Source organism: Cydia amplana, chromosome 7 (assembly GCF_948474715.1).
Source record: "Cydia amplana chromosome 7, ilCydAmpl1.1, whole genome shotgun sequence".
Lineage (NCBI taxonomy): Eukaryota > Metazoa > Arthropoda > Insecta > Lepidoptera > Tortricidae > Cydia > Cydia amplana.
Window position 1 is genome coordinate 1,797,523 of NC_086075.1, and position 13,670 is coordinate 1,811,192.

At 35.4% G+C, this 13,670-nt stretch overlaps 1 protein-coding gene across 1 annotated transcript; it reads right to left on the reverse strand.

The window, feature by feature from the left end:
* Nucleotides 1-692: 692 nt before the first annotated feature.
* On the reverse strand, nucleotides 693-11,961 carry LOC134649374 (uncharacterized). The gene is made up of 8 exons (XM_063504099.1): nucleotides 11,925-11,961; nucleotides 6,462-6,618; nucleotides 5,131-5,211; nucleotides 4,300-4,348; nucleotides 3,351-3,657; nucleotides 2,563-2,848; nucleotides 1,351-2,385; nucleotides 693-940 (listed from the first exon to the last, which is right to left on the reverse strand). Exons 2-8 carry the CDS (start codon nucleotides 6,608-6,610, stop codon nucleotides 748-750), a joined length of 2,100 nt encoding a protein of 699 aa, XP_063360169.1. The 5' UTR covers nucleotides 6,611-6,618; nucleotides 11,925-11,961; the 3' UTR covers nucleotides 693-747.
* Between the last annotated feature and the right edge of the window lie 1,709 nt (nucleotides 11,962-13,670).

The following is a 13,670-nucleotide window of genomic DNA, read 5'->3' on the forward strand; positions in this document are numbered from 1 at the left end:
ACAGACAGACAGACATGACGAATCTATAAGGGTTCCGTTTTTTGCCATTTGGCTACGGAACCCTAATAAAAAAGCACACATTATGGCATGCATCATCAATTTATAGTAACACAATTGTGATACTGTTGATTCTCCAATGTATGACAAATCGTGTTTTATTGAATAACATTAAAATATTGACTTTTTTCCAAACAGACCCAGAAGCAAATCTACATGATATATTTTCCAATATGAATCTGTGTAAGCGGTGGAGTAATGACACCCGGTGTGATTATATAAAATATTTTTATTCATTAGTTGACGATCATAAAACTGACTTCTTAAATTGTATTTTAATTTTAATAATGTTTATTCAATGTACAAATAATGTAGTCAATAATAAAGTATTAAGTGATTCGTTGTGTGTCAATTTTGATAAGTGACAATTATTCTTAAATATTTTACACCAATTCTCACATTCTGCATATTTACAATAGTCATACTCATATAATTACGAGAGCAAAATTTAAATCAGATCGAAATATTAAGTACCTATACTTATTTATTATACTTGTGACGATAACGTAGGTCTAGTTAGTTAAGTTATTACATATTTTAATTAAAAATAACTTGGTAAGACTTTTAAATAGAGGTATTAATATACATCAAAACATTAAAACTTGACAAAATCGTCTCATAATATTCGAGATTCAATCAAAATATGGCACCACCGTTAATGTAAACGTCAGTTCAAACCTACATTTATCATTATTCTAAATCAGGAATCTCAAACACAAGAACATCAGCAACATTGACCGGTTCAGCCGACCGTCTAAAACGCTTCACGCATCCCGATCGCCCCTTGACACTGAAGTCCTTGTGGTAGCCCTCTGAGCAAACACAATTGTTTGGCGACGCGCAGTAACCGTTGAGGCAACCGCCGTGGCAATAGGGAATGCACCTGTAAACGAGGAGATTGTTGATACGAATCCGAAGGTTCGTTATGCAAAAGATGAAAATGAAAAATATAATTCGGATGCTAAGACGTAAGATAAATAGATATAGAGAAATGCTGTGGTCAAAAACAAAGACACTTCCTTAATTTATATCTGTTTATGTTTGACTACAGAAGACATCACTGGAAATTAAGATTGCAGAATTATCTGAAATAGGTGTGAAATTAGCAAATAAGATGGAGAATATGATAAATGATGATAAAGCGCAAGTAATAGATTTTTTTGACGGGAAAACTACTTCAATATTTATTTGTTGAAACATTCGGATTAAATAACATTAAAATATAATAAAAATCCAAAGGAAAATATGAATAGAAAAGACAGTAAACAGTATTCAAGAAATAAAAATAGATACCTGGTGCCAGTAGAATCAGCAGGGTCCTGATTGTATCCTGGTAAGCATTCACATTTATTCTGCCCAACACAGTTTCCATTGACACAGGGTTGGTCGCAATTTCCGAATCCGTTACTTGATATTTGCCCTTGGTTTTCACCATTCTGACCATAAGGTCCCTGTTGCCCAGGATAATATCCTTGCTGATAATGACCCTGACCATTTTGGCCTTGGCTGTATTGTCCTTGGTTATGTTGTCCTTGGCCATATTGCCCTTGTCCAAATTGTCCTTGGCCATATTGCCCTTGACTGTATTGCCCTTGTCCAAATTGTCCTTGGCTATATTGTCCCTGGTTGGTTTGCCCATGGCTAAATTGTCCCTGACTAGTTTGTTCCTGACCGTATTGACCTTGAGAATAGTGTCCTCCACCATAATGTACTTGCGTTGCGTTCTGACCGTGTCCCGAAGTCTGATCTGATCCTTGTTGTAAGTTAAAGGTGGCATTCTCAAAAGGATTATACGGACGATTCTGGTAAAAGACCTGGCCGTCTGTTCTCAGACCTGTTCCATTGGTTCCTTGGTTAGTTTGAGGATTATTGGGATAGTTCGAAGGAAGTTGAGGATACAGATGCTGATGGCCTGGTTGCGGATATTGGTTTGGGTATCCCGTATTAGTCCCATTCGGTTGTGAAGGGGATGGTTGAGGGTACTGATTTGGTTGGCCTGGATAATATTGGTTTTGCTGTCCTGGATATTGATTCTGTTGACCAGGGTACGGTGCATATATGGGATTTGGTTGATGCTGAGCCGTGTGGTTAGCAGAATTGGGGTATTGTTGGTTATGCTGATTGTTTGGGTTCTGACCTGGGTAAGGGTACTGGTTCTGATTTTGTGGGTATTGGCCATTAGGATATTGACTCGGGTTTTGGTATGGAGTTTGTGTTGGGTTGGGGTATGAGTATTGTGGGTTGTTATGGGGATGTGTTGCGTTGACTCCGGGTGCTTTCGGTGCGCAAACGTTAGGTGCAACGCAATCTTTACCAAGTTCGCAATTCCTGAAAGATAATAATTTGTAGATAAAATCGAAATTTAGTTATACTGAAATAATTTACAAGACCTACCTAGTGGCACTTGACATGAATTAAATAGCCAGGAATAAGGTAGGCTTTTGTCATTAAACTCATTAAATAAAAAATTTTGTAGGTACCTACATTAACAAAATATATACTTACGGATTGCAAAACGCTTTACACTCTCCCCTGTACAGCAAATATCCCGGACGGCAGCGGCATTCTGTGCCCGCACAATATCCGTTTACACAGCTACCGCACGGCAAAGATTGCTGTGACCCAGGAACGGTCTGATGTGACCCAGGAACTGTGTGCAGTGACCCAGGAACACCAGGTGATCCAGGGTGCTGTGTCTGGGAATATGACGGGCCACCAGGCCTGCAGGAGCCGTCAGGAGTTGAGGAGTAGCCGGGCCTGCATTCGCATGTGTTTGGGGCTGTGCAGTTTCCTGAAAATATGGTTATTTTGTGACACTGTTCTGGAGTCATGATGTTATGGAAGGTCCTTAAAAGTACCTTCAAATAACCATCGAGACTTAGGTTTTATACTGACGCCTAATTAGTCTCTGCTACACAAAATTCAGCAGAAATCTTCGTTTTGGAAAGGATTTAGATAGATAAAATACTAGTACTCTTTATTGACACACCACTGTAAAAGATACAACTTAAGAAAAAACAATTGATTATAATGATTATAGATAGAGAAAGACAACAGGTGGTGTTATCGCTACCGAGCGACCTCTTCCAGACAACCTTTAGGTAGCACAACAGAGTTAATCAAAAGAGTAGGTGTTGCAAAAACCCTTATTAGCATGTGCCTTGTTACGACCTTTGTATTAAGTTTTACATTCAACTTCAACTCCTTTATATATTAATAACTAACTGGACCAATTGCTACCTATAATCCAGCGAAACAACCTACTTATATTATCTTAGCCGTATGTTACTTACCTATTCCCCCACAGTTATCTCTGCAATGCGGCATGCAGAATCTTCCACTGACATCCAACTTGAATCCCTCCTTACACAGGCACTGTTGCCCATTGCAATGTCCATTCTGGCATCCAATGGGACAAGTCGGAACGCAGAACCCAGCAGTATTCCTCACGTGGTCAGGGAAGCACGTGCAGACTTCGGGGGCGGTGCAGAGTGCGTTGATGCATTCGACGGTGCAGACGGGGTCGCAGATGAGGTAGTTGTGGATGTTGCGGATGTATCCGTGGCAGCAGGTGCGGATGCGGCTCAGTTCTGAACGCGACTGGAAGATTAAGAAGATATAGACATACATACATACATATTTATGCCTATTTCCCGGAGGGGTAGGCAGATACCACGGATTTCCGCTTGCTACGATCCTGACCTCTTTCACTTTAGATATAGTTTCTTTTTAATTAATTTCACCTTTTGGGCCGTTTTTTATTTTTTTGTCGATTTTTTTTATCAGTTTTTGATTAAAATTGGTAGGTTTGAAAAGCCCCTTATTCTAGTCTGAATAAACATGAAATCCAAATTTGGGACAACACAAAATGTATGAAAATTCCATTCAGTTACTTATGGCAAATTCCATACGTTTTCCGTAACTCAGTGAAAGATTTTGTGGGACATACAGTGAAATTGCGCTTATATTGTACAGTATAAGGAACTATCTATCCACCAAATTTTATCAAAATCTGGGAATAGAAAAAACGACAACAAAATTAAAAAATATCCTTTTATGTCATTTCTTCTGAAAAAAGTGCAAACTACTTCTTATATTATTACGTTATTTACTAAACAAAATATATCTTTACCTATATAAAATAATTACATGATTCTCGTGATTCCAAGTACGATAAAAAAATAGTCGCCTATTCTAATTTATGGATGTCCAAGATAGTAATTTAATCAGACGGATACTTACGCCATTACCAGCCGGTATATGTTTTGGGTCCCGCGCAAGTGTAGAGGTCCTGAAAAATGTAATTCATTCAGAATCAGAATCAGAATCAGAATTTTATTGGTAAAAGTATAACAGAATTTTACATGTCAGGCATAAAAATATATTATAACTAGATATGTAACATTTTTAATGCATTTATGCTAATTTGTCATGTGTTTATTATAATCTAATTTATTCATAATTCGTTTCATTTGCTTCTGACTAAATAACAATACCATATAATAGTAGGTAACATTACTTTGCTCATTCATCGCTTGTAGGTACGCACTTATTTCCAGTTATTTTCCTATAATATTAAACTACGTTATTTTGGCGTGGATAGGTATATGACTTCCTGTCAAATACATCCGGTCACCATATCGGGATTCAATTCGTTGTCCAACAATTCTGTGGTTCAACGTGTGAAATTATAATTAGGTATGAACTGTTCCACAATTGTTATGAATTACATCCTGGCACGAAATATGTTATGTTTAATTCTCTTTTCTTATATTAATTCCTTATCTATTTTTATACCACTATAGTGGCAAATTCATGCTTGCGGTCTGACTGAATTTAAGCAGCCACCGAAACCTATGAGCGCCTGCCGGGTGTCCCTTTATTTCCCATAAAGTTGTAAGTCAGAATGTATTGTTTGTCACGCACTAACAAATATGTAAGTGTGAAAGTGACAGATATAGTGACAGGCGATAAAAATGGAACCATGCTGCCACCGCTGGTGACGGATTTCTAGCTAACATGATGAGGAATATTTTATATGGAAATTATTTTGTTATCTAACATTGTACTTACGGGACCTCTATGTAGCAGACGCCGACCTCATGGTTGATCTGGCTGGCCTGCACGTAACCGTGCTGCGTGTGGTTGAAAAACCTGAAACGGAAAACAGAATCAATCAATCAATCAATCTTGTAGTCTGATAAAAATGTGGTAATGACGTTTGTCTACACTAAAAAGCGGCCAAGTGCGAGTCGGACTGGCGTTCCAAGGGTTCTTGTACATTAAGTCCGACTCACGCTACGGAACTCTTATAAAAGGTATTAGGAGCACACATTTTACTACTAACTGGCATGCATATGTAAAATAGATGTTACTTACACATTCACTGCGGGACGGCAGTTACCTTAAAGTCATCAATATACCCGAATGGACACCGGTCGATTGGACCCCGTACCGCAGTGAGAGCGTGATATTTACGTGCAAAAAAAGTCCCTAGTAAAACATAAAAATAAAAATGTGAACCCAAATTAGTGTGTTAGCCCAAATTTTCTTACTATGTATTTGTTATCAACTATCAAATAACTAATGTACCGCGCACACAGCCCATAGGTATAATGCGGTTAATTTTTTTGTGGATTATACGTTCGACCACAACAATAACATATCGACAATTGATGGTGACGTGTTTGTACGATCACTGAATTCTAATGTGATTTAAACGCTCATGTTACACATGATACAATTTGGTGAATTTCCATTACTCGAAGACAATTAGCATACTTTGAATTAACTTGTAAATGATTGATGATATAGTAGGCAAACGAGCAGACGGATCGCCTGATGGTAAGCGATTCCCACCGCCCATGGACCCGCAACACCAGAGGGGTTGTAAGTGCGCTAACGGCGTTTAAGATGGCAGTACGCTCTTTTTAGGGTTCCGTACCCAAATGGTAAAATCAGGACCATATTACTATTTTCTGTTGCCGCTATAACAACAAATACTAAAAAAAGGGTAAAATAAAATACCATACAACACGTTTTTTTCGTTTTTTGCATAATGGTACGGCGCTCTTCGTGCGCGAGTCCGAGTCGCACTTGGCCGGTTTTTTTGAAGCTCGTATCTTAAAAATGCTACGAAGCAAAAATTAAGCTAGATTTATTGGTTTGGATGTTTTCTAATATATTATGTATCACATAGTATAAAACAAAGTCGCTTCCCGCTGTTTGTCCCTATGTATGCTTAGATCTTTAAAACATAGTTTTGCGGATTTTGATGCGGTTTTTTTTCAAATAGATAGAGTGATTCAAGAGGAAGGTTTATGTATAACTTGTTAATTAACCCGCGTGCAAAGCCCGGACGGGTCGCTAGTAAACTATAAAGATACAATAGTTAAGTCAGTTACCTGTTAATATTGTCTCCGCCTCTATAAACGTAGCTGCCACCTCCTCCTTTAACGTTCTTGATTTCTAAGTTCATGTACTGGGCGTCATCTTTGGGGTTGTTCGCCAAACTTACTGTGAGCAGAGTGCTCACCAATATGAAGGTGAACATGTTGATTTCTAAAGACAAAATATTTTTGATGAAGTAACTAACGTAAACAGTAATTAGTCAAGCCTATAATAACATGCAATAAGTAGTATTACGTAAATTAAATAGTTGTAGTAAGTAGTCTCTATAACAGAATAATGCTTTTAAACATATTTTTTATACAAAACATTTAGGTATAAACGCATCTGAACAAACAAACAAATAGCTAATACAGTCGAGATTCGAACCCGTTAGCCGCTAGAAACCAGAAATAAACTTGTTAAACTATATGGAAATATGGCAGTTGGGTCATTTAAATCCAAAATAAAAATACAAATGGTTGATGTAGTTTTTTACCTCCAATATCCTGATTATTTATTAACACTAATTACCATTAGTTATTTATTGTAGTTTCTAATTTTTTCTCAGACTGAAAGAAATATTTGCATAATAATAACTAAATTACTGGTCTACACTTTATGGTCCAGGCAGGTCAAGGTAAAACACCCAAGACAGAAAACGAGGAACATTATTACAATAATCTCGGTTACGTGAGTCATAATATGTATATGTCACTGTGTCATGTTTGCAATGTGTGTGTGTGTGTGTGTGTGTGATGCGTGTTACTAAGTATATGTTTTTATTACATATCTATTTGTGAGTTCCTGTAATTGGCTCTATATATCTATTTGAGATTCCATTGTCCTTTAGTTAGCTGTTGGATCTCCTTATGTAAATAAATAAATACTTGTAAACTTTAAATAAATGTCATATACTAAGAAAAAGTGACCAAGTGAAAAAGGCTGGGCAGCCTGGGGCACTGGAGGCCTTGGTCACTTTTTCTTAGTATATGACATTTATTTAAAGTTTATAATTTATATAGTAGTGTGTCTACTTGATATAAAAACAAATTTTTAAAAAAATCTGAAAATAATTTAATTTGTTCTAATACATCTTAGAATACTTGTGTAAAAAAGATACATAATAGAGTCAGACCGAGATAAGTCAGCAACGATTTTGATAGCACACGCAGTGCAAGTGTTATTTATCTATATATATATAGGTGAACCAGGATCTATTGAGGGTGCGCCATATTACGGAAATTTGTTGGTACTAATTTCTAGCAATGGCAACAATTTTAATAATAGACAACATCTACCCTCTATGATAGTTGTCAATATTGACAATGTAAACATTGCTTTGTCTAGTTTCGTGTGAATTATTATTAGACTGCAATAATCATGCCGAAAGTTTTAGATTTTACAGAGAAAAAAGTTGTAAATAGTGTATAAGTATAGTTATTTATTGGAAAAAAACGTGCGGGAGAGAAATTACTTCCATTAAAAACATAACGAAATTAGCATGTGAATTGACGGGTAAGTTTCAAACTTATAGACAAATGTCACTATAGTCAGGTCGTCACGATTTGGTTGATGTCTTAATGACTGAAGAATATTTAGATTCCGATTTTGAGTATAATGTTGAGAACGAGTCAAATTCCTTCATGACTGAAGAATATTTAGATCCCGATTTCAACTATGCTGAATAGAACACATTTGGTACGTTAAATAATTTTATTTGTAAATTTATCTATATAAATTCTTACTTATAACTCTTGCGTTACTTATTGACTTTACGCTATTCATTTTATCTAAATCGAGTCAGCCATTAAAGCGTAAAAACCGAAGAAATATCCAATCATCAAACTTCGCACTTATTAAAGTTGTCGGAATAAAACAAAAATCATCTGCCAATTTCCATTGTCCCCACTATACAAATTGTTGCTATATAAAATTCAAAACGAGCGCCCTCTTGACAATACTCCCAAAGTTCTGGTTTACCTATAAATGCAAGTGTCCTGACTGACTGACTGACTGATTCATCAACGCAGAGCTGAAACTACAAAAGCTAGAAAGTTGAAATTTGCACACTAGGTTGAATTTATAAAGTGTACAAGAGATAAGAAGCGATTTTGAAAAATTCAACCCCTAAGGGGGTTAAAAAGGGGATGAAAGGTTGTATGGGGTGCAAGTTTTATTTTAAGCGAGGAATTTGAAACTTTGTAAAAGTGTACTATATTAAAAAACAAGAAAATTAATTTCTGCGTTTTTGAAAACTCATCCCCCAAGGTGGTGAAAAAGGGGTTGAAAGTTTGTATGGAGATCAAATATTTTTGTGAGTGTTGGACTTGAAACTTTGTATATGAGGATATTATTATAAGACGGGAAAAGTAATTTCAGCGTTTTTGAAAATTCATCCCCTAACAGGGTTAAAAAGGGGTTGAAAGTTTGAATTCATTACAAATGCTTTGAAACTTCTTAAAAAGGCATAATAGCCGATGACAAAAAAAAGTAATGGCGACGTTTTAGGTAATTCAACCTCTAAGGGGGTAAAAAAGGGGATGAAACTTTGTCCTGGGGTGCAAATTTTATTTTAAGCTAGGACCTTGAAACTTTGTAAATAGGTATTAAATTAAAAAACAAGAAAACTAATTTCAGCGTTTTTAAAAATTCATCCCCCAAGGTGGTAAAAAAGGGGTTTAAAATTTGTACGGAGATCAAATATTTTTGAGAGTGCGGGACTTGAATCTTTGTATTTGGGGATATTATTAAAATACAGGAAAAGTAATTTCAGCGTTTTGTAAAATTCATCCCCTAACAGGGTTAAACAGGGGTTGAAAGTTTGAATCCATTACAAATGCTTTGAAACTTCTTAGAAAGGCATAATAGCCGATAACAAAAAAAAGTAATTGCAACGTTTTTGGAAATTCAACCCCTAAGGGGGTTAAAAAGGGGATGAAAGTTCGTCTTAGGGTGCAATTTTATTTTAAGCTAGGAACTTGAAACTTTGCAAATAGGTATTAAATTAAGATACAAGAAAACAAATTTCAGCGTTTTTAAAAATTCATCCCCCAAGGTGGTAAAACATGGGGTTGAAAACTTGTACGGATAACAAATATTTTTGAGAGTGCGGGACTTGAATCTTTATATTTGGGGATATTATTAGAAGACAGGAAAAGTTATTTCAGCGTTTTGTAAATCCCCTAACAGGGTTAAAAAGGGGTTGAAATTTTGTATGGAGCTCAAATTTTATTTTAAGCTAGGAACTTGAAACTTCGTAAAAATATATGTTATTAAAATACAAGAAAACTAATTTCAGCGTTATTGAATATTCATCCCCTAAAGTGGTGAAAAAGGGGTTGAAAGTTTGTATGGATATCAAACATTTTTTCGAACGCGGGACTTGAATCTTTGTATTTCGGGATATTATTAAAATACAGGAAAAGTAATTTCAGCGTTTTGTATAATTCATCCCCTAACAGGGTTAAACAGGGGTTGAATGTTTGAATCCATTACAAATGCTTTGAAACTTCTTAGAAAGGCATAATAGCCGATTACAAAAAAAGTAATTGCAACGTTTTTGGAAATTCAACCCCTAAGGGGGTTAAAAAGGGGATGAAAGTTCGTCTTAGGGTGCAAATTTTATTTAAAGCTAGGAACTTGAAACTTCGTAAATAGGTAGTAGGTTTTATTAAATAGAAGACATGAAAATCTTCTAAGGGGGTTTAGAGGGATTACATCGAGAACAATTTTATTCAGTTAGGGGCTTGAAACTTCGTAGGTTGTGAAAGACAAGTCTCATGCGTTGTATAATATTAATAATTAAGAAATGATTAACCGTCCTACCGCAATCTCTTGCTACATAATGTTCTAAGCTAATGAAATGAAAAAAATGAAAATGAAATGAAAAATATTTATTTCGAGCAACTATGGACTCATACAGATTTGTTGGTAGACTTACGCTCCTAATGTTAGTACCTAATTAACTATTACAATATTTACAATATATATACACTGCTGGAAACATGCATTTCGCAGCAGTGTCTAATGTAGAATATATAACCACCAATATACAAATCCACGCGTACGAAGTCGCGGGCAACAGCTAGTACGTCATAATTTCATAGAAGTTACCTCGGTGTAACTGTAACTTGATATTAAAGTAGATTATTATCAACTACTTATCACCGAATAACTGCATGTTATCGATTATCCAGGATTACCCTACTTAAGTACTATTATGTCATAATTTGCATTGGAGTAGGTAACTACAAAGTCTACAAATCTTATCTTGTTTATATGAATATTTTGTCTTATTGCAGTTTATTTACTTCAAGAAAATTTTAATGATTAGTAGTGGCAATTAAATTAACTTGTTATTATACATGCTTTGACGGGATCTTTCGACCCCGTACCACACAGAACAGTATAATGTTGCACTATGTTAGTCAGAGAAATATTTATAAAACGAGATTCAAATATAACAGGAGTTTGTAATAATGATTTTACTGTATAAACACAATAAAAATTTAATTATAACAACAATCATATTACAACACACAACAACACAGACAACGAATAATGAAACGGAAATAATATAAAAGTAATTCAAACTGTTATTATATTAATCAAATTTATTTTTATAAGCACAAAGAAAAAAGTTAAATGATATAGGTATTCGTATTTTTACAATTATATCTTTGTGTGTCTTGGCTTGTGTGTCTAAAAACTAGAGATGCCCCGAATAGTGGTTTTGGCCGAATACCGAATATTCGGCCACTCTTTCGGCCGATACCGAATATTCGGCGACCGAATATTCGGCATGAGATGCGAACATTGTGAGTCACAATTATTATGAAAACTGTTCGCCAATAAAGCACAACGTTTGCTAAGATATATTTTTTGTAAAACCGCACCAATGAATGTAGTTAGAGTCAATCAATTCAGACCCATGATAAAAATAAAACATTTCATAATCAACAAATGCTTAAGAAAGGGTCTTCCTATTTAACAACTTTCCAATAATACATTTTGAATATTAAATATACTTACCAAATTTTTGGTATATTTTTGTGTAATTTTTCTTTTTAGGTAGTGGCAACAGATATTCGGTATTCGGCCGAATATTCGGCAAAGTGGCCGAATAGGCCGAATACCGAATAGTTGCCGAATATTCGTGGCATCTCTACTAAAGACCAAAACAAAGAAAACTCTCTAGGGAGGTAAATCAACTGACGTGTTTAAAATACATTTTATGAGCAAGTGTGATGAAAGAATAACAAATACCTAATTTCTTATATCACTGAGATAATTAATATGAATTAAGTAATTTATGTTATTAGTATGCACCTACAATTACTTGTTATATTTTATTTATATTTACATTTTACACATATAATTTGCACTTTGACACAAAAATCTTCACACACTACCGTACTTGTTTTTATTATTGATATAATGACATCAACGCACGATAATAAGTATGACATAATGCCTACCTTGGTAACTATACTTGTCTCGGCGAAGTTTACTTGTACACTGTGCGGACTACAGAATTGTGCTCATCAGATAATATATGCGTGTTTTAGATCACACTTGCTGGGTTCCGTAGATAGATAGGTATATCTCATAAAAGTTGTTCAGTAATATTCAGTATGCCCTATAAAGTCACTAGAGTATGGCTGGGGGTTAAATTTCACCTTGTATGATATCTATTTCAGTTTATAATTTAGCACTCATTCTTCTTTATATAATAGTTAATTTTCTTTATTATAGTAAACTAGCGACCCGCCCCGGCCTCGCACGGGTTAACAAATTATATGTACATAAACCTTCCACTTGAATCACTCTATCTATAAAAAAAAACACATCAAAATCCGTTGCGTAGTTTTAAAGTTCTAAGCATACATAGCGTCAGACAGCGGGAAGCGACTTTGTTTTATACTATGTAGTGATTTTCTAAATTAGGTACTCACTCATATACTTAGGTACCTACTCTTTTCTATTTACAGAAATTACGCATTGAATTATTAAGTTGTAACTGTTGTAATTTACTTTATTTACTTTAATTACTGAGAGGAATAGTTAATTGAAATCTATTTCAGATGATGATACTATATTGTTTTTGATATACTTTTCCTTTAAATTGTAGGTATTCAATGGTATCATTGGTAGAGTATTTTAAACCACTATTAATTCTGGAAAATAACTTGTTTGTTTTAATAGCAAAGAATTAAATAAATGCAATGCAACAGGTAGGTATCACATAAGAGAAACAGTTAGTGATTAATTCTTGACCTTGCGGTACGTACGCTATAAAGTCGATTAGGCTTAAAGCATTTGACTCGTACGTAGTAGATTAATCTTCTAGTGCGATTAACATTGTATAAGTAAACCAATTACAATACCTGCCAAGTAAGGCCCATCGTTATTTTTATTTTTCTTATGTGTAATATGAACTTGTAGTTTTTTTTATGGCTCTAGCGGACATGGGCGGCATGGGCGCAAAACTTGAACCCACTTACACTTACAAAATTATGAAGTCAGTAAGCAAGAATCGGGTCTTCTTTGCTGCAAGCAAACCTTATCTTACTACCCAGGGGCATACATTATTTGGTTATTTGTATTTAGCAGTACCACTGACTCAGACATTTTCACGGCAGATTTAAGATCTACGTAAATAAGCTATACTATTACCTAAGAATGCAATGATGTCATGATGAAGTCAGTACAGATGTAGTGCATAATTATTTTCCATCGTATTTTCACGGAAACGTACGAACGTGTCTCATTGCTCTTTCAGTCTCGGTCTCGGTACAAAAAGTAGGTACTGCGGTTGCCTGAATTAGCATGACAAACACTAACGTTTCCGAGAAAATACGATGGAAAACAATTATGCACTACACTGTACAAGGATCCCTAATCTCTATCGTCACTTATTTATATTCTACGATTCTCAGAACCAACTATTCGCACATTATTTCCTGTTTGTTTCGGCACAGGGCTATAACGACGAGAATCGAAGTTCAACAATTGCGAGCATTTTTCTCCGTCACTCTAATTACGTCTTAATGAGAGTAAAAGAGAAAGATGCCCGCAATTTGCGAATTTCGGGTTTCGCGGCAGGCCCCCAGAACCCTGATTCAGCGAAACGATGTCGTCACATGGAAGCGATGCGATAGTGCAATCGTGTTTGCGCGAATTATCTGCTATTCGGATGTCCTCTGGTCAAGGACTGTCGGCCG